The following is a 22,502-nucleotide window of genomic DNA, read 5'->3' as shown; positions in this document are numbered from 1 at the left end:
GGATTAATAATATATTCTACATACAGATTCAATTCATAAAAAATTCCTAACCATAGTTTATTTTTAATTTTGTTTGACAATGGAATAAAGGCCTCATAAGAATAGACTGTAGCCGTAGGTCATATTATATTAATCTGTTCAGGCTGCCATAACGAAATACCACACAATGAATGACTTAAACAGTAATTTATTTTCTCACAGTTCTGGAGGCTGTAAGTTCAAGATCAAGGTGCCAGGTTTGGTTTCTGGCGAGACCTCTCTTCTTGGCTCGTAGATGGCCACCTTCTCTTTGTGTGCTTATGTGACCTTTCTTCTGTGAGGCTGGAAGAGAAAGAGTGTTCTGCTATCTCTTCTTCTTGTAAGGACAGAATTCCTATCAGATAGAGTCCACTCTTATGACCTCATTTAACCTTAATTATCTCCCTAAAGGCCCCATCTCCAAATACAGTCACACTTGGGGTGAGAACTTCAACATATGAAGTCGGAGGGGACAGAAATCAATCCATAACACATATCAAATCTGACTAATACCTTGTTAGGGATTTTGTTGTTGTTGTTGTTATTGTTTTGTTTTTTTCCCCAGAACCATTAGTATTATTGTTAGGACAAAACAGATTTATTGTTTCTCCATTACCATCTCTTGTAGTAGCAGTGACCATAGGTAGTAATTACACAAAGGTGAAAGACTAGGATGGAATAGGTGGAAAAGCATTGGAGAAAAGGAAATGTGAAGTGATTTTTTAAATTTGCAATTAAATCACTGGGTTAGAAGAGATTACTGGAGGATTGTGCTGGGACCCATTTTGTTTGGACCACATGGGTTATTAAAAATTGAATTGGTAGCAAACATTTGAAAAAGCAGACAATTGCATAAATACAATATGGAAGTTTTGTGTGGGAAACATCAGAAGATCTGATAAAAAAGTAGAGTTTCATTCGTATATGGTAGAAAACAGTTGGAAATGAGAAAAACCATGGACCTGACCACATTAGCAGGGGCAACTATGCTATGGTTTGACATAGTCCCCTCCATTCTTTATTCATTTCCAACATGGGGGAAAAGTGTTGCATTTTATCATTATGCTTGCTCTGTTAATTTTCTTAAAGTAGATTTAAGAGAAACAGATACATTTCTGTATTTTCTATCAACTTCTTTTATTGATGTTTTCTACCTTGTGCTTGTAACTACTCACATTTGCCATCTGTGGTGCATACCAACCAGATTAAAGCCTACTATATTGTCTAATAGTGACTTGTTCCTAGAACAGCTCTTTCTATTGATAGAGGTTGAAAAACTGTCTTCTTTTTCACTCCTGTGGAGTCTGTGGTCAACTGTAAACGTCATATCTTTTATCAGTCCATGTTCATGTTGCCATTTTTTTAAAATGTATTCCTTCAGGTTTATCTATTTTAAATTTTATCCTGTGCTTATATATTTCTTTTGTTTGCCAAAGCTGTTTAATTTGTTGTCTGCTAAAAGTTGATATTTTGATATAAGCATGCAACGTATAATGATCACATCATTATAAAAGGGATATCTATCACTTTAAGCACTTGTTTCTCATGTGTTTCAAATATTCCAATTCTATTCTTTTAATTATTTAAAAATGCATGATAAATTATTGTTCATTGTAATCACCCTGATACTAGATATTACTCATTCTTTTTTTTTTTTTTTTTTTTTGAGACAGAGTCTTGCTCTGTCGCCCCGGCTGGAGTGCAGTGGCGCGAGCTCGGCTCACTGCAAGCTCTGCCTCCCGGGTTCAGGACATTCTCCTGCCTCAGCCTCCCGAGGAGCTGGGACTACAGGCGCCTGCCAACACGCCCGGCTAATTTTTTGTATTTTTAGTGGAGACGGGTTTTCACCGTATTTACCAGGATGGTCTCGCTCTCCTGACCTCGTGATCTGTCCACCTCGGCCTCCCAAAGTGCTGAGATTACAGGCGTGAGCCACCACGCCCGGCCTAGATATTACTCATTCTATATATACCCATTTAACCATATGCACTGCCTCCCTCTCCCACTACCCTTCCCAGTCTCTAGTAACCATCATTATTCTACTTTCTATCTCAATGAGTTCAATTGTTTTAATCTTTAGTTCCCAGAAATGAGTGAGACATGTGAAGTTTGTCTTTCTTTGCCTGGCTTATCTCACTTCACATAGTGTCTCAAGTTCCATAAATGTTGTTGCAAATGACAGGATTTCACTCTTTTGTATGGCTGAATAGTACTCCGTTGTGTATATGCACCACATTTCCACACTTTCTTTATCCATTTGTCTGCTAATGGACAGTTAGGTTGCATCCAAATCTTGGCCATTGTGATTAGTGCCACAACAAATGTGGGAGCGCAGACATTGCTATCCTGATTTCCTTTCTTTGGGGTGTATACCTAGCAATGGGATTGCTGGATTGTATGGTAGCTCTAGTTTTAGTTTTTTGAGGAACCTCCATACTGTTCTCCGAAGTGCTTGGGTTACCAGGTAGAGTCTTTTTTTCTCTTCCCTACTTTCCCTCAAAACAAACGCAGTGTTTCTCTCAGTGCTGAACTGGCTGGAGCTGGAGGAGGTTTGAAACAAGCGCCTCTACGTCCACAACCACTGGGACTATGCTGGGACAGATCTGAAGCCAGCACAGTACTGAGTCTCTCCCAAGGCTTATGGTGACTATTGTCTGACTACTTCTGATGTTTATTCAAGATCCAAGGGCTCTCTAGTCAGCAGATGGTGAAGCCAGCCAGGCTTGTGTGTTTCTCTTCTGGGCGACACGTTTCTTTCTGGCCTAGGCAGAGTTTAGAAATGCTCCCTGGGAGATAGGGCCTGGAGTCAGGAACTGTAGGAGTCTACTTTGTGCTTTATTTTACTGTGGCTTGAGTTGGTACCCATGTTGCAAGACAAAGTTTCTTTTACTCTTCCCTCTCCTTTCATCAAGGAGAAGGTGTATCTCTTTGTGCCCACCTCAGCTGAGAGCACACAGGGTTACACCTAAAGCCTGTCTCACAGTTTTGTAAGTTAGAAACATGGGTATTATGGGTTATATGTCTTGACCGTTACTGATTTCTCTCTCTAACCGTAACATGTGAGGAACTACCACATCTCAAAAATGTACACTTTGGTTCTTCCCTTTGTATTTTCACTTGCTTGGAGTATTATAACAAACTCTTGATTTCCAGCCTTCAGCATGTGTTTCATACTCTGCGTAGAAAACACTTTCTAAAGAATAGCCCAATTTGCTGCCTTGATTGTCATAGGAGGATGTTGGTATACCGTCTCATATTTTTCCTGTATTCTCCGTTAGTGCTTCAGCAGAAAATTATAATAGAAAGTACTTATTTTATCTGGCAAAGAGTTGACCCTGTTTCCTGGTTTTCTGTCCTATGGAAGCTTTTTATTGTTCTGTGTTCGCATGGATGTTTCAAAGGGAGTATTGAGAAGTGAAGTAGGCTTTGTTAACTTTCTGCAATCATAACTGGAAGTGCACAGCCCAATTTAATTTTCAGACTTCCTACATTTAGCCAATGACATCCAGACAAGACAGAGGCCTATAGATTCCATAGCGTGTACTAAAGCCAGGTCTCATTTATCCATAGATGTATAATTTTAGCTTTGTTTTTCTGTCTTGACTTACTCTCTACCCTTCCTTTTTTTGTGTGTGTAAATAACAGCTTAATTGAGACATAATTCATATATCATACAATTCATCCATTTAGAATGCACCATTTAATGCTTTTTAGTGTATTTACAGAATTGTGCAGTCATCACCACATTTAATTTGAGAACACTTTCATCACTTCAAGTAGAAAATCAGGACACCTTAGCCATCACCTATAAATCCAACCACCAGTTCTAGTCTGCCATTAATCTTTCTGTCTCTGTAGATTTGTCTATTCAGGACATTTTAAATAAATATAATTTTTTTTTTTTTTTGACATAGAATCTTGCTCTGTTGCCTAGGCTGGAGTGCAGTGGTGCAATTTTGGCTCACTGCGACCTCCGCCTCCTGGGTTCAAGCAATTCTCCTGCCTCAGCCTCCTGAGTAGCTGGAATTATAGGCATATGCCACCATGCCTGGCTAATTTTTGTGTTTTCAGTAGAGACGGGGTTTCACTATGTTGGTCAGACTGGTCTCGAACTCCTGACCATATAATCTGCCTGCTTCAGCCTCGCAAAGTGCTGGGATTACAGACGTGAGCCATTGCCCCTGGCCATAAATATAATCATGTAATATGTGGTCTTTTGTGATTGACTTATTTCATTTAGCAGAATGTTTTCGAGTTTCATCTATATTATGATATATCCATTTTAGCTTGTATCATGACCTCAGTTTTTTATTGCCAAATAATATTTGATTGTTTGAATATATTCCATTTTTAAAATCTGTCTATCATTTGATGGAAATTTGGATTGTTTCAATTTCTTGGCTGTTGTTATAATGCTGCTATGAGTAATTTCTGTCCGAGTTTTTGCATGGACATTTGTTTTTCATTTCTCTTGGAGTTTTACCTGGGAGTAGAACTGCTGGGTTATATGGTACCTCTATGTTTAACCCATAGAGTAACTGTCAGATTATTTTCTAAAGCGATTGCACTGCTGTGCATTCCCACCGGCAGTATGTCAGAGTTCCAGTTTCTCCACATCTACGCAAACAATTGTTATTATCTGTCTTTTTGATATTAGCTACCCTGCTGGGTGTGAAGTAGAGTCTCATTGTGGTTTTGATTTACATTTTCCTGATGGCTGATGATGTTCAGCATCTTTTCATGTGCTTATTGGCTATTTGTATATCTTCGTTGGAGAAATATCTATTTACATCCTCTGTACGTTTCATAAACGGCATCATTTGTCTTTTTATTATTGATTTCTTTATGAATCCGACATATAATTCCCTCATTAGACAATGAGTTGCAAATATTTTCTCCCACTTAGCAGGTTGTCTCTTCTCTTTGTTGGTGGTGGCCTTTGAAGTGCAGAATTTTAATTTCAAAGAAGTTCAATTTATCAGCTTTTTTTCTTTGATGGCTTCTGCTTTTGGTGTTATACCTAGGAAATTGTTGCCAAGTCAAGGTCACAACGATTTATGCCTGTGTTTTCTTTTAATAATCTTATAGTTTCAGCTCTTAACATTTAGGTCTGTGATCCTTTTGGGGTTAGTTTTTGTGTATGGTGTGAAGTAGCGGGTACAAATGAATTCTTTTGTGTTTGTATATTTAGTTGTCTTAGCACCATTTGTTGGTGAGACTATTCTTTTCTCCATTAAATTTTTTTGTCTCTTTTGTTGAAAATCAATTGACATTTATGTAAGGGTTTATTTTTAGACTTTCACTTCTGTTCCTTCAGTCTGTATATCTGTCCTTATGCCAATACCACACCATCTTGATTACTGTAGCTCTGTAGTAAGCTTTGGAATAGATAAGCATGAATCCTCCAGTTATATTCTTCTTTTCCAATATCTTTTGTTTTTGGCTATTTTGGAAATTTGCCTTGAATTGCCATATGAAACATAGGATCAACTCATCAATTTCTTTAAAGAAGCCAGATGGGATTCTGAAAGGGATCCTGTTAAATCTGTAGATTAGGCAGGATGTATTGCTATCTTAATAATATTCTCTTTCAATCCATGTATCTAGGATATCTTCCCACTTAGTCTTCAGTTTTTAAAAAAGCATTTTGTAGTTTTTAGATATAAGTTTTGCAGTTTTATGTTTATCACTAAATACTTCATTTTTGATACTATTGCAAATATGATTATCTTAATGTTATTTTTGGATTGCTCATTGCAAATATTAATATATAGAAATATAATTAATTTTTGTATTGATTTTATGTATTGCAATATGCTGGACTCTTTTATTAGTTCTAATAGATTTTTTTCATGGAATTACTAGGATTTTCCTGCACATAAGCCTGTTACCTGCAAATAGAGATATGTTCACTTCTTCCTTTTCAATCTGGATATTTTTAATTTCTTTTTATTTTTTGTATAATTGCCTTTTCATAACCCTCTAATACAATGTTAGATGGAAGTGGTGAGAGCTGTTATCCTTTTCTTGTTTCTGGTCTTAGTGTGAAAGCATTCAGACTTTTACTATTAAGTATGATAATAGTTGTGGGTTTTCCATAGAAATTTTAAAAATCATATTAAGGAGGTTCTCTTCTGTTTGTAGTTTTTTGAGTGTCTTTTTTATGAAGGAATGTTTAACTTTATTATATGCTTTTTCTCTATCTTTTGATATAATCATATAAGATATCATTTGTCCCTAATTCTATTAATATGGTATATTACATTAATATCTCTTAAACCTTGCATTCATGGGATAACTTCCACTTGATCATTGTATTAGTTTGTTCTCACTCTGCTATAAAGAACTACCCGAGACTGAGTAATTTATAAAGAAAAGAGGTTTAATTGACTCACAGTTCTATAGGCTGTGCAGGATGCTTGGTTAGGGAGGCCTCAGGAAACTTACAGTCATGGTGGAAGGGTGAAAGGGAAGCAAGCATGTCTTGTCTTCACATGGCGGCAAGAGAGAGAGGGCAAAGGATGAAGTCTTCACACCTTTGAACAACCAGATCTCTCGAGAACTCACTATCATAAGGACAGCAAGGGGGAAACTGCCCGCGTGATCCAATCACCTCCCACTGGGTCCCTCCCCCAACATTGGAAATTATAATTCGACATGAGATTTGGGTGGAGACACAGAGCCAAACCATATTAATCATGATGTTCATTTTATGGCTTGCTGGGTTCTGTTTGCTAGTATTTTCTCGAGGATTTCAAAAAAAATCTGTATTCATCAGGCATGTTCATAAGTACAGCTTTATTATAGGTGGCCTGGGGAAATGGCAATTGGGACCCCAGTATTCTCAGCCTGCTGTGCTTGGGGAGAGTAACCATCCTATCAGTGGGACATTGGGGGAGCAAGGGATTCTCAACATCTTGCTGCACTTGGCCAGGAATTTAGCCTATGCAAATCAGAGCTGCAAGGCTGAAAAATCCTGGTGATCTGCCCATCTAGTATGCTATCGTGTACCTTGTCTGTGAACTGGAGAAAGAGAAAACCCTGTTTTCTTGGCAGTGTTTTTCTGGAATGAGGAGTGGAGCTTTTGTCACACTGCGGGTAGAAGGAAGCAGTCAGTTATGCCTCAAGTGCCACTTTAATGAGGTTAACTAGAGTTTCTTGAATAAATGTTTCTTCATTTGCTGTATGGCCACAGGACAATATTTAGAAATGTTAATTTTTTAAAAATTATTTTTAGCACTTACGGGTATTTCACTGGGGACCATTTCTACAGATTTCTATATATCATCATTCCAGAAGAGGAACTGTTATAATGGCCCCCTTTTGTTTTTGATGATAGTTTATATTAATAATTATGATACAGGTTTTATCTTCAAAAGCTTGGTTTTCCTACAGACAATACATTTCACATATAACTAGGAATTGGAGGGTAGCCTGACTTAGGAGGGTCCTGAGACTTGACTGAAATCCTGCTGTATTGAAGGTGAAAGAAATATTTCTTTTCCTATTCTTGTTTTAAATATCTAAATATTGAAGATAGGTGAGAGTGGATGTGGTCATTCGCCAGTAATTCCAGCACTTTGGGAAGCTGAGACAGGTGGATTTCTTGAGCTCAGGAATTTGAGGCCAGCCTGGGCAACATGGTGAAACCCCAACTCTACAAAAAATATAAAAAACAGTTAGCCAGACATGGTGGTGTGCACCCGTGGTCCCAGCTACTGAGGAGGCTGAGCAGGAGGATTGCTTGAGCCCAGGAGGTCAAGACTTCAGTGAGCCAAGATCGTGCCACTGCAATCTATCCCAGGTGACAGAGTAAAAAAAAAAAAAAAAAAAGGAGAGAAAGAAAAAAAGATAGGTGAGGTTAGAATCTGTGAAGAAGAGTTGCCAGAATTCACTTTCCTTGTGTCTTAGAAGCATAAACATTAACTCTATATCTTCTAGTCAATAAAAAATCTCTCCTCATACCTAATTAGCTAGATCAATGGGGATATGCGTTTTTAAAAGTCATGCTAGGAATTTTCTTTTTTAAAAAATTCTCTGAAGGAATACTTCTTTTATAAAAAGTCTGTAGGTTCTATTCTGGGCTGTATTTGTTTTTTAAATTCCTACACCTATACTAGGCTGCCCTGTATATCAAATCAGAGGATTACCTATCATATTATTGAAAGTTTAACAGGCCAAACTTTGTCTTTCTAAAGGGATTTTATAAAAATCTATGAATATCATGGCTTAATTTCCGAACCAGCTTTTAATTGATATAGACCATTATGCAAATTAAACATGGGTATTTTAAAATTTTGCAAAAATTTGCTAGTTAATTATCTGTGTTTGTTCAAATTATCGTGATGTTACTTATTTTTTTCCTCATGTTTTGAAATGCTACTCGTTTCTGGGTTTCTTTAACCATTAGATATAAATGTCATTTTTTTAGACTAAACTTCAGTGGCTCTGTGAGGAACTGAAAGAGAGAGAAAACAGAGAGAAAAATCTGCGACACCAGCTGATGCTCTGCAGACAACAACTCAGGAATCTGACTGAACACAAGGAATCTGAGCTGCAGTGTCTCTTCCAACAGATAGAAAGGCAGGAGCAGCTTCTGGATGAAATACATCGTGAGAAGAGAGGTGTGTTAGTTGTTCTTTCATTTTTCTTTGTTTATATTTATGGAATCCTAAATTGGAAAAAACCGACTTCTATTGCATTCAGTTTGAACTGTTTCCAAGCCCATCTCCTTTTCTTGTCTTTGTTGTCTTATCTTTCTTCACTTCTGGGATTAGAAGAGAAAACTCTTCAGCCACAGCTTTCCTCCTGTGTATATGATACCTGCATTCACTGGCTGTGTGCAGGAATTAATTGATAAGACATACTGCTTCTGTGTTAGTAAAATGCTGAAGTTTACATTTACTTCAGCAAAATACCCCTTAGTTCATTCAATACATATTTTGTGCCCATTTTCAAGTATGCACTATTCTAGGTACAGAGGATATATCAGTGAATAAAGCGGAAAACAACAACAAAAACAAAACAAACCCCCTGCCCTTATTTAGCCTATGTTTTATTGGGTGGAGACAGAAATATTACAAATAGGTACATTATATAATATATGAGAAGGTTGTAATCACAGTGGAGGAAGCAGTAGAGTAAGGGAAGAAGAGTTTGGCTTCACATATTTTGGAACTCTTATTGAATTATTAGCATTGATTATGGCAATGTGTCCAGTTAGAGGCCTATGATATGTTCTTTATAAAAGGAAAAGAGGGACTGAAGAAGGACCTTGGTTGTGGAATTGGAAAACAGGCAACAAATGCAAAAGACGTTGTGGAGGACCAGCCCAAGGTGAGGAAGAGAGAGAACTCACGGGAGATTCGAAGGTCTCAATGGTTTTGCCATTGTAAGAGGAAAGTCAGGAAGTAGTTGATTTGGTGGGAGAAAAAGAGGGCATGCATTTTTACCTAATTCTTAAAATCAAAACTGTAAGAAAAAAAAAGTATTATGAAGGCCCAAACTTTTGTCACAAGAGATATTTTAATCTTTTGCCTGGTATGTGAAAAATATTGTAATAGTACTGCCTGGTGGATTTGGATGCAATGAACACTTTAGTCTGCTATCAAGCAAATACTGTTAAAGTTGAGGACTTATAAACAAGTTAATTACTAGAAATATAAGCAACATGCTCTTGGTAAAAAGAGTTTTGATTACTTCTGCTGGGGTCCCTGTGGGGACATTTTTGTAGGGCATGTCACTTTATTTTGATCTTAAAAACAAAGCAGGATTTCCATAAGGAAGAGAGGAAGAGAGATTTTCTGCAGAATTTATCTGCCTGGTGATTTAAACATATTTTTTTACAGTGGTACACATAGAGAAGGTAAAAGGCAGCAGTGATTAAGTTTAGATATTTCTGAGACATCAAAGTTAATTGTTAATACAAATTTATAGGTGATTCTCTTTACCATCTTAGAAACTTATCTATTAACTAGAACAAAGCTACCTATCTATAAGTGAAATATGACAGATACACTTTCTATTGGCTAGAATTAATGCCATCTCAGAGTTAATATTTTTAGTTCAATTTAACGTCATAGTAAGTGACATTTGCCAGGTTAACTGAGGCCCTGGGACAAGGAGTTTCCACCACTGATTGCTGCTATATTCATAGATCTGAGTTGTCATACACTTTTGGAGTATTCTGGGCCTGTAAGTCTGGAAATTTGGAATTTGGAGATTCCTGTAGGAGAGGAAATTTATTAAGGGGTTAATGTCAGGAACCTCTTAGAAGTTTAGTAATTATTCACTGAGAAATTCTTCAGTTATAAGAGGTAACAAAGACAAGAGTAAAGAGCTGTAAAATTCAGCTGGGAGGATTTAGGTATAATATAAGAATATGTTGAAACTATCAGGTTTACTAAAACTTAAAATTTATGTGGAAATTGAAAGGAATTTTTCAAAAGTTTTCAGAAGGAGAGGCATTTCTACAGTATAGTTGTATTCTTAGTGTACAAAATGCTAGTGAATATGAATAAATATAGAACGCGATTTTCTTATTTTTTCCTGAAACTGAAATAGTGCCTCTTTTTTAAACAGGTGATGGATCTTGCTTTCCAGGCACTGGGTGGTTGTGGTTTTGGCTAGTATGTGTACATAGCTTTCCTTCTTGGAATAATCAGAAATTGACATGGCCTGAAATTCCTTTACCTTAAAGATGAAATTTGATTTACTTACTATTTCCAGTTTGGGGTAGGTGCTATACTCTTTTGGCTTTGTTTTATTAGGTGGGATCTTCACCAATTCCTCACTGTCCTCATGCTGTAAGTACAATGTATAGAAAATAGTCATTCCCAGCAGCATGTACTGTACGAAATCTTCCTGAATCTGTCCCTTGCTGTCATGTGTCATTTGTTAGAATGCACATCTAAGGGTGAAATAAGCCATTGTCAAAGTTTCTTTGTTAGGGAGTTATCTTTTCTGAATAGTTATAAAAGGGAAAGTACTACAGGTAAGAGGATGAAGAAGAAAGAAAATGGTCTTCCAACTCTTCAGAAAATAATGCCTTTGCAGCAGAGAACGAATGCCCAGATTATTTTTGCTTAACACCTGTGTCTTAGCCAAAAAGTAGGCAGTGAAAGAAATATACATCATTTCTATCGGTCTGTCTGTCTGTCTATCTATCTATATCTGTATACAGATACAGATACGAATCTCTCTGTGTGTGTGGCAGTGTGTGTGTGTGTGGGTATACATTTCACTAGTTTGAAGTTTCACCCTAGTAATGACTGTGGGTGTGGCCTGTCCTGGCCCAAAGATACTTTATTTCTTGCCTCAATGAATTTCTGACAGGCACACAATTGAGAAATGTGTTTTCTTATATGTATCACCTAGCATAGAGTTTCTATGAAGGCAGTGATTTTTTAATGTTTTGCTGAATGCTGTATCTCAGTGCCTAGAAAGAACCTGGTGCACAGTAGACATGTAAAATATGTGTTGCACAACTGAATGAATAAGGGAATTAATGAAAACACTAAAGGAGCACAGTTGACAGGGGAGCCATAATATTAACATTTAGTGAAAAAAAAATCACTGTTGTGAAAGAAAGCATAGTTTTTCCCCAAAGTTTAGATTTAGAAAGAGATGATATCTTGCCATTGGCCCAAATTTATTTATTTTTCCCTGTTTTGAAATTTATTGGATACTTATTAAACTCTGCTTAACCAAAATAAAAATCAGCAAATATTTGGCAGAGGTTGATTAAGTAATTTAATTAGAGTTGTTTACATATTGTTTATGACACTCTGGAATTAGATAACAGTATTTGTCTTTTCTAATATTTCAGTTATGTATTACATTTTATGGTAGCAATGTTTAAATAATTTATATTTTATTCATTTCGTGACAGTATTCTCTAAGAGCTTCCTCATTCATTTAGGGACACAATAACATTGTTAGTATTAATTCTAGCCCCATTGTGTACTATGAGTTAACTCTCTAGTATAACACGTGAAAAAAATTCAAAATACCTAAATATATATATATAAAAAAAAGAATATTAAAACTGTGTGTGTGTCTAAAACAGTCTCAGTCTTTAAGAGTAGAATGACTATAACTTTTAGAGTATGATTCTCTATGTACTACTAATCATAGAAAAGCTTGAGCCTGATTATATATGTTCAGTAGAAGGGGCTGCTAATGGGAGAGGTCGAACAGGTGGAAGATTAACTGGGATAGCAGGATCCCAGAAGGTATGAGTGGATGAGGTCCAAAGGAAAGGTAGAGGCCGGACGCGGCAGCTCACGCCTGTAATCCCAGCACTTTGGGAGGCCAAGGCGGGCGGATCACGAGGTCAGGAGATCGAGACCATGCTGGCTAACACGGTGAAACCCTGTCTCTACTAAAAATACTAAAAAAAAAATTAGCCGAGCGTGGTGGTGGACGCCTGTAGTCTCAGCTACTCGGGTGGCTGAGGCAGAAGAATGGCGTGAACCCGGGAGGCGGAGCTTGCAGTGAGCCGAGATCGCACCACTGCACTCCAGCCTGGGAGACAGAGCGAGACTCCATCACACACACACACACACACACACACACACAAAGTAAATTAAAAAAAGGAAAGGTAGAGAAGTGAATCTTGGAAAGAACAAGGGCAAAAGACTTAGGGATTTCTTGTTTTAATATCCTTTTAGTGTTTTGAATATGCTAGTATATTTGGCAGAGTCACTTATCACAATAATTTTTGTAGTGGTTTTCTTATTTTGACGGTTAGCTTCTCAGCATCTGTAATTGAGTCTAATTGATCTTTGCCTTATGTAAGCTCAAAGAAAGGATGAACATATACATAGCCTAGAAGTAGGCAGTAGAGAAAAGATATATTATTTCCCTATCCCTTGTATATACTCAAAGAAAGGATGAGTATTTGGAGAAAAGGAGAGAAGGGATGAGAAGTAGCCACTGGATTTACAATGTAAAACTTTGGCATGACCTGTGTTGGTAATGTCTTAGGAGTGGTTTAAGCCAGATTGGCAAATCTGTATTTTTGGCAACCTGCTTCCGAAGCATAAAACTTGTCATATGATGGATATCCAAAGCATTGGAGCCACCTTAGTGACGAATCTGGCACACTATGCACTGATTATTCTGGCCGTATACATGGCTGTGAGCATGAGTTATTTTACTACATAAAGAGATGCAGTAGACTCCCCTTATGTGTGGGGACTTAGGCACCCTAGTGTATGCCTGAAACTGCAGATAGTACCAATCCCTATATAATCCCTATATGCACTGCTTTTTCCTATACATACATACCCATGATAAAACTTAATTTATAAATTAGAAACAATAAAACATTAACAGTAATTAATAATAAAATAGAACAATTATAACAGTATAGTATAATAAAAGCTACGTGAATGTGATCTCTCTCTGTCGCTAGATGTCTTATTGTCCTGTACTTTCCTCTTTTCGGGCTGCAGTTGACAGGCAGTGATTGAAACCAAATTGAAACCGTGGATAAGGGAGGACACAACTGTATGACTTAGATTTTTTCTATCTAAAAATCTAATTTTAATGTAATTTGATAGATTTTAGATTTTTCAATGGTGTTATCAACCTTTTAATGGTTTATTCTTTTGGTTTCGTCATTCTCAGTGTTCTGAGAAACTTTTAAGCTGATTTTTCAGCTTTTAAGCTGCTTTTCCCTGCTCATCCTCTGAATTTCTATGCTACGTCTACAGCTGGTGGCCAATTGCTGTTAACAGAGGGTAATTTCTTATAATTTATTTGTGGGACAGAAATGATGGAGGGACTGTCGAACTGTAGACATCTTTTCTAACACGTAGTTTAGACTTAGGATTGTATACTTTATGTTGTGCTTATACATTATTTATATATAGGTTTATTTTTCTAGTCACCCAGTCACTTAGTTGTCTATTACTTATTCTGCAAGTCGTTTCGCACAGTTTTTCAGGTTTGTCTTATTGAAGAAATAATTTACAATCATCATACTCATAGATGTGTCTTTTAGTCCAAAAATAGGGAGAAGCCATTTTTTCTATTCCATATTGGAGTGTAATATTGAAACATGCTGAAGTAACATAGGCGATGATTTCTAAATGTAATATCATTTATTTATTTGTGCTCTGGTTAATTTTTAAAAATTGGATTTAGCATCTGATTGATTGCTTGAAATGGGATCTCGGTCTGTCACCCAGGCTGGAGTGTGGTGGCACCATCTTGGTTTGCTGTGGCTTTGACTTCTTGAGCTCAATCTATCCTACCATCTCAGACTTCTGAGTAGCTGGGATGACAGGTGGATGCTACCATGCTTGGCTAATGTTTTTATTTTTTAATTTTTTATAGAGATGAGGTCTTGCTATGTTACCCAGGCTAGTCTCAAACTCCTGGCCTTAAATAATCCTAGACTTTGTTTTCCCAAGTTATTGGGATTACAGGCATGAATCAGTGCACCTGGCCTTAGCATCTTATTTTTACATTGTGACCAGCTTGTTCAAAAGTTCAGTGGTGTAGATCATTAGAGATAATTAAAATAACAATTATTTTCATTGATAAATTGAAAACATTATTGAAATTTGTCAGTTATTTAACATGAAGTTACCCTTTCTTTTATTTTCTTGTTTCTTTATAATTTTTTTTTTCCAGACAGAGTCTTGCTCTATTGCCCAGGCTGGAGTGTGGTGGCACGATCTTGGCTGACTGTAATCTCCGCCGCCTGGGTTCAAGCAATTCTCCTGCCTCAGCCTCCCAAGTAGCTGGGACTACAGGCGTGCGCCACCACGCCTGACTAATTTTTGTATTATTAGTAGAGAAGGAGTTTCACTGTATTGGCCAGGCTGGTTTCGAATGCCTGACCTTGCAATCTGCCCGCCTCGGCCTCCCAAAGCGCTGGAATTACAGGCGTGAGCCACTGCACCCAGGCTATAATTGTTTTTAACAACCAATTGAGAAAGAATAGTTTTTAAAAAATTATGCCCATGATTAGAGTCAAATCATAATTTTTTAAGAAATATGTTTTATTCTTACTTTCTTTTGCTTATAGATATTTCATTACAGTGATTTTGTTTCTCATATGTTTTCTGTTATGAATTGAAATCCAGCCTTGGTCAACAGGGATTGAAATTAAACTACATTGGCTAAATATTCCTAGGACCAGAATTAAATTAATGATATGCCTAGGGATGCTGATACACAGATCTGTGCAGATGTCAACTGTGATTGAATGCGAAATCAACATTCATGTCTTTAGTCAGTAAATGGGCAATGGAAAGTTATGATTCATTATTCTTTAGTTAACTGTAAATATCTCTGAGCCCTCCCTCTTTCACCTCTTGTGTAATGGGCCTAAAATTTATAATACTTCTATTGGATGAACCTAATTTTAGAGATAAAGATTTTCAATATTTCCAGTAATATATTCAGTTGGCAACAGACCAGTATTGATTGAGTGGGGAGTTTAAATATTTAAAGTTTATATTTTTCCTCTTCCAAAATATTGAAGAGAAAGACAGTGTGTGTGTGTGTGTGTGTGTGTATGTATTTTGAAATATATTCTTGAAAATTCAGAAACGTTAAATATATTATGTGAATTCTTAGATTTTCTTGTTTCTTCATCTTATAGATTATTTGTATAGCAAAGCTGTTCTTCCTTAAACTTGAATCATAAGCACACTTAGGGAGATGAGTAAGGTAAAGCTCCTTGTGCTAAAATAGATTTGATTTGAGCTTTTAGGTTACTAAGTAGCTTTCATTAAATTCAAAGCATATCTTTGCTGTGTTTGTTTTTTTAAGCCTTATATTAGAACTACCCTAAAACAAATGCAGATGGAAACTGTACATTTTAACTATTTATTGTTACAGATACAGATTTCTGGGAGGGTGTTTCTGCTTTGATGGTGTGTTGTAATGAGTACTATCTGTCTTTTCTATAATGTTGCATACAAAAGGGTAATAATGCCTGCCTATTCCCTCCCTCCTCTGCCAGAAGAAGTCCGCAACCTAACAGGGTTGGATACAGGGTTGAATCTGTGAGTATGTTACCTTATGTGGCAAAAGGAATTTTATAGCTGGAAAAAATTAAGGTTCTAGAGACAAGATTATCCTGTATTATCTGGGGCACAATGTAATCACATGGTCCTTAAAAGTGAAAGAGGGAAGCAGAGAAGGATTCAATATGAGAAAGACTCAACTGCAGATTGCTTATTGAAGATGGAAGAGGGGGACCATGAACCAAGGGATATGAGCAGCCTCTAGATCCTGGAAAAGACAAGGAAATGCATTCTTCCCCAGAGCCTCCAGAAAGGAAGGTAGCCTTGCTAACAGTTGATTTAGCCCAGTAAGACCTGTATTGAACATTTAACGTACAGAACTGTAACGTAATAAATTTGCATCATTTTAAGGCACTAAGTTTGTGGGAATTTGTTACAGCATCTATGGAAAACTAATATACCAATAAAATAGTGAAATTAGAGATCTGTAATAGGTTCTCTACTACTTGATTCCCTGTATATCAAGAAATTTTCCAACCTGCTTGACCCTCTTTGGAAATGTGCATCCATTTTTGGACATTTGTCAGAAAATTAGGAATATTCATAAATTACTTTCACTCTATTAACCATGGCATATACTGAGATAGTTCTTGAGATGTGTGAAATATGGTATTTTCAAAATGAGTATGATTTCCTTATGCCTATGTATACATATTTGATATTCTTCAAATATGGTATGAAAATTCAAAGAAGTTACATGGATTATGAGTGAACCTGAAATGCAGACAGTCCATATTGGCTTAGGCTGTTGTAAGGCCCTTGATCTTATGTAGTCATATTTTCAAATTTTATCCTTTTATTTTGACTTGTACTATAGTGTTAAAATGGACATAGATGGAAATCTAAAAATAAAAACCAGGAAAAAAAATTAAGAAACAGAGAAATAGTGTCCTAGGCACCAAGAAAGAGTTGTTTTGGTTTATCACTTTATTTAGCTCTCAGTTTTCTGACATCTGGGAGGAATATCTGTTAGGTAACATGGTTCTTATTATCTTAAATGGAGCACAGAAACTGCTGGGGAGAAGCAAACTTATTTTGAAAACTAAATTCAAGAGGAATCTATTATATAGATCTTTCTGTAAGCAATGTAATGTGTAATGAATAATGTTTTCAGTCACTGTTTTTTTTTTTTTTTTTTTTTTTTTGAGATGAGGTCTTGCTGTGTCGCCAGGCTGGAGTGCAGTGGTGCGATCTTGGCTTACTGCAACCTCCGCCTCCTGGAATCAAGTGATTCTCCTGCCTCAGCATCCCAAGTAGCTGGGATTGCAGGTGTGTACCACCACACCCAGCTAAGTTTTGTATTTTTAGTAGAGATGGGGTTTTACCATGTTGGCCAGGTTGGTCTTGATCTCTTGACCTTGTGATCCGCCCGCCTTGGCCTCCCAAAGTGCGGGGATTACAGGCGTGAGCCACTGCACCTGGCTCTCAGTTATTGTTTTAAACAGTAATAACATCTGACATTTATTGCTATGTGCCACACACTGTTTAAGTGCTTTAAGTTATTTATAATTTTATTTAATTTTCAGTACTATCATCCAGCTTAAAAAAAAGGATGTCATTTCTTAGCAATAATACAAAGTAGCTAGTGACATATTATGACTTTTGTGGATCCTAAAGACTTTCGCTTTTGTGGGCCCCTTCCCCCCTTAAAAAAATTAAACTTTTGATTATGTTAGTATGAAGTCACAAATAATGCAGGCTAGTTTTATTATTCTATATTCATTATTATATTCTTTTTTCTTGTTTTAAAACACATTAAAACATTTTCATGTTGGCCATCGACACTGTGTCTACTAGAGTTGTTGTCCTTTGTAATGGTGTAGGTTACGCTCTAAGAGTATATGGAGGATCTAACTTCACAGAGTATGGGTGAGGAAGGTGTTGAAGTCAGGGTTTCCTTAGAAAGTGATGCCTGACCTTAGCCAGGTAAGGGTGATGAGCATAGCCATTCCAACAGAGGGAACAGCATTTATGAAGGGTTGAAGTGGGAAAGAACTTGGCTGAAACATGAAATAAGGAAATTAAAGTGCAAACGAAAAGGTTGTGACTGCACTTAGTAAATTTAATAAAATTATCTCTGTCCTCTAACAGACTGAATTTTCATATGCCTAGTCTACCTTTAGTAGGTTCTAAACTTCAATTTATGATTGAATTTTAAGTATTTGAAGTTTAATTATTCTTTATTATTGATTACACTGGGGTCCAGAATGGTTTACATACTAGATGTAGTTGCTGAAAATAAACATATGCATGTCATGAAATATAAAATGGAAATATTTAAAAATACAAGACATCAACATATTCTATGTGAAACTCACATATGCCTTATAACCATGAAATTTCCATTTGAATCTTTAGGGAATTTTTAAAAAATTTATTAATTTGAGAGTTTTCCTGAAAGCATTTAAAATCTCTCTTATATTTATGATTTGAAAGATTACATTCTCCCATTTCCTTGTCCACTACAACTGGTAACTTTACAAAGTTTTTCTTAACTGTTTGTCATGTATTCATTCCTCTCTTTCTGTTTAGACCACCTGTGTTAGTCTGGGTTCTCCAGAAACAGTAGCAATAGGGTGTGTTTCTATACACAGACACACAAATACACATACACACACATACACACACGACCCATGTAGTTATGAAGACTGAGAAGTCCCAAGATCTGTAGTCCACAGGCCAGAGACCCAAGAGACCTATGGTATAGTTCCAGTCTTAGTCCAGTGCTATAAGAACCAAGACAGGTTATGGTGTAAGTTCTAGTCTGAGTTCAAGTTTAAGGCAAGAGAGAATTGATGTCCTAGTTTGAAGATGTTCATGCAGAGGGAGAGTGATTTTTTGTTCAGTGTTTTTGCCCTTTTGGGACCTTCAGTGGATTAGATGAGGCCCACTCATATTGTGGAGGCAATATGCTTTTCTTTCAGTCTACTGATTCAAATGTTAATATAATTTAGAAACACCCTCACGGACATATTCAAAATAATATTTAACCAAATATCTGGGCACCTTGTGGCCCAGTCAAGTTGACATATAAAATTAACCTTTATACCAACTTTGTCTTATTTAGCTCTTTATTGCTTCATACCTACAAGGATTATAGAAACATCTTACTTGCATGATCGTCCTAACCTGCGATCTGTGTCTTCTGCTGGACTTGTCCTCACCTATATGCCTGCTAAAGCCCAACACAGATAATTTTTCCAAGCAGGAACACTCTGGTTGGTGGGTGTTTCAAGGTCACACTGTGCCCTGGGGGCTCCAGCTATTTGTTTCTGCATTCATTAATCTGCTCTTTAATAAAGCATTTGGTAAGAGTGACATCTTACGGAAATAACCTCAAATACTCTCAAATTAATACAAAAAAGTAAATCACCAATTTTGGTTTTGTAATAAATTACTGACAACACACCCACAATTGACCTCTACCTAACAGGTTTTATTGGAGAAACCACACACACACACTCTCACACACACACACACACACACACACACACACTCAACTGCTCTAATCAGTTTTGCCAGATGAATCTTCATTAAACACAGCTTTGATCCCATGACTCTCCAGCTTAGAAACCTCAGTGGTTTTCCCACTGCTAAACAAATAAAGTTCAATTTTGTTACAAAAGCCCTACCATTTTTTTCCCTCTTCTCTTTCTATATAAACTCTAGCCCTTTTTTATCATGTTTGCTAGTGCAGTTTTTTTTTTGTTTGTTTGTTTTACCACTCCATTGCAATTAAAACTTTCAGGTAGGGTTCCGTGACATTTGCCACTTATTGCTGTTTCCTCTGGTTATCTGCATATATGTTATTTAATACTAGATTTTAATCTCTTGTTTCCTCATTGCATCTGGTACCATGTTTTATGTTTAACAGAAGATAAACGTATTTAATGGATGTTTGTGTGTGGGAGCAGGTGGGTAGATGGGTGGATGGATAAATGGATGGTACAGATTTCCCTCCTACCTCTTTTTTTCCATTTTTATGGTATCTTCAACAGAAGATATATGCCCCTGTAATTTCTAACCAGGTCTATTCTATCAACCAAAAAGAAAACAACCAACACTTAGGTCTGTTGTATCAACCAAAAAGAAAAGAGATATCCTTATTGATTTATTCTTATTTCTGCTTCTTCAAAACACAGGAGCAAATATGAAGAATTGAATAACTCCAAATTATCACCAAACTAGTCTGATAATGTTTTTTATTAGCTTAGCTGTTTTCAATGTATTTTTTGAAACTAGTATACTTGGCAACAAAGAATCTTTTCCCTTTTTATCTGTCCAGTGTAAAGCCCTTGAAGTTCTCCCTCATAGTATTTGGAGAGGCTTTGATGCGCATGCTCTCCTTCCTGGATCAGATAAACAGTTTCATTGTATCAACCATGAGAGATTATAGATTTGCTTTTTTTTTTTTTCCCCTGTTGAGACTACTGACCCTATTGTTCCAATATTTAAAAGTAATTTCTTAGTTATGTCACATTTTGACAAGGTCACTACCCACAGTCCTATACCAGTGACATTAGATCTTAATGTTCAGCTGCTTACTCTCATTCCTTGAGATGACCATTAGGGAAATGAAGGAACCTAACATTTCTTGAGGGTTTGGTAATGTGCGGGTTTTAAATGTATTATCTTATGTAACTCTTAAAATAACCTTGTGAGATTATTAATCCCGTTTAACAGTTGAGGTAGCTTAGGCTGGGAGGGAAGTGGGGGCAGGTTACTTCTCCAGGATTGATAGGGAGTTACAGATGGGAGCAGACTTTGTGAAACTCGATTTTTTGTTTGTACTACTGTATAACATATCAAAATAAACCAGCAATACTCTGTCAACCTCAATGAGCCTTTTAAATTGAAACCAACCTGGCTTTCCTCGCTTTCTTGGGATCTCTTCCCTGAACTTTTAAAGAGATCAAGTTTTTTTGTTAAGAATGTTTGAAAGAAAATGGAATTGTCAAAATTTCAAAGTCTTTAGGCTGTCTTAATGACTATACCATTAGAAATTCTTATCCAGAAACAATAGTTTTACTGTTAGATATTAACTCCTTCGTTGTGATAGCTATAATATTTCTAAAATTTTCTTTCACATCATTTTAGTATGTGATAACCTATAAGTTTTTGAATAGCTCACAGGAACATCAAGCCTCAAGGCCCAATTAATGGATTTAATTCTAATATTATTGTATACAACCTTTCTCTACCATAAAGAGGAAACTAAGATCAAACCTTTCCTTTCTTGGGCCTCCACCATGAAAGTGAGAACTACATTCTAATCAGTCATTCAAGACCACACCTTTTTATTGTTTTTGAAATTCACAGTGATTAATGGATACTATAGTTTTCAAGAGCACAAATTAGTTTTTGTAGTCATCTACATAAATTCCACAAAACAACTCTTTCCAAGAACTACTGTGTCTGACTAACTTATACTTTTGTGGTCATGAAATATTTGTCTCTCTGCAAAGCTTTCAAAGTTCACTGGGGCCAGAAGAGGTGTACATATAATATATGATCCACAGTTTCTTCCTCCTTTTTGCTGTTAAAACAGTCATGTCTCCAGCTAGAAGTTCAGCTGGGTCTGTCAATGGTACAGCAGTTGCCCTTACGTTAAACATTTCTCTTTACCCTCTTCCATTCTGAGTATAAAATGACCCAATATAACTTAACTAAGACGCACTTTCAATCTTGAGAAAAGAGATATAAATTACAGTTGGGAGGATGTAGCTAAGGTGTAAGAATGCATACTTTGAAACTATGAGGTTAATAGACACTAAAATGTTTATGGCAGTTGGAAGGATTCCTTTTCTAAAAGATATTTAGAAGGGGAGACCTCTATATAGTAGAATTTCATTGCAATGAAATGCCAATGATTATGAACAAATATAGAAATTCATTTTCTTATTTTTTCTTAAGGTGCAATTGTAAGCTCATATTGAAATAAGAGACTGCTCTTATTTTCCAAGCCTGCTGTGACTATGGCTATTCAACGTGTACATGCTAAAGAGGTATATATCTAAGTAATACCATCTCTTATTCTTCCACAGAGGCCAGTGAGGCCTCTGTTGGGTACTAGTTAATATTTCTATCTTTGTTCTTGCTGAGTTTAGCTTGACAGTTCAAGGAAGAGAAAATGGCTGCAGTATGTACTGTGTCTTCTGAGATATTCCCTAAACACACCAGTCCTCATAAATATTGCACCAAATGTGTTTATCATAATGGTGTTTGTTAAGGGAGGAAAGGAGAAGTAAATGTAATTTCAATTAAATACCTATCTTCAAGCAAATATTCTTCATGCAAAATTTGGTGATACCTACTCCTGCAAGAATGTCCATAACTAAAAAATCAAAAAGAAAATAGATGTTGGCACGGATGTGATGAAAAGAGAACACTTTTATACTGCTGGTGGGAATGTAAACTAGTACAACCACAATAAAAAAC

The 22,502-nt window shown here is 36.4% G+C and overlaps 1 protein-coding gene across 1 annotated transcript in view; it reads left to right on the top strand.

Annotated features, from left to right (window-relative positions):
• The window catches only part of CEP128 (centrosomal protein 128kDa), a 466,161-nt gene that overhangs the window by 190,170 nt on the left and 253,489 nt on the right, over nt 1-22,502 (top strand). The window contains exon 18 of the mRNA XM_011969708.1: nt 8,450-8,642. Within this exon, the coding sequence (XP_011825098.1) occupies nt 8,450-8,642 (193 nt within the window). The remainder of the gene's footprint in view (nt 1-8,449; nt 8,643-22,502) is intronic.

Source organism: Mandrillus leucophaeus, unplaced genomic scaffold, assembly GCF_000951045.1.
Source record: "Mandrillus leucophaeus isolate KB7577 unplaced genomic scaffold, Mleu.le_1.0 Scaffold90, whole genome shotgun sequence".
Taxonomy (NCBI): Eukaryota; Metazoa; Chordata; class Mammalia; order Primates; family Cercopithecidae; genus Mandrillus; species Mandrillus leucophaeus.
This window is presented reverse-complemented; position numbering and strand designations above follow the sequence as displayed.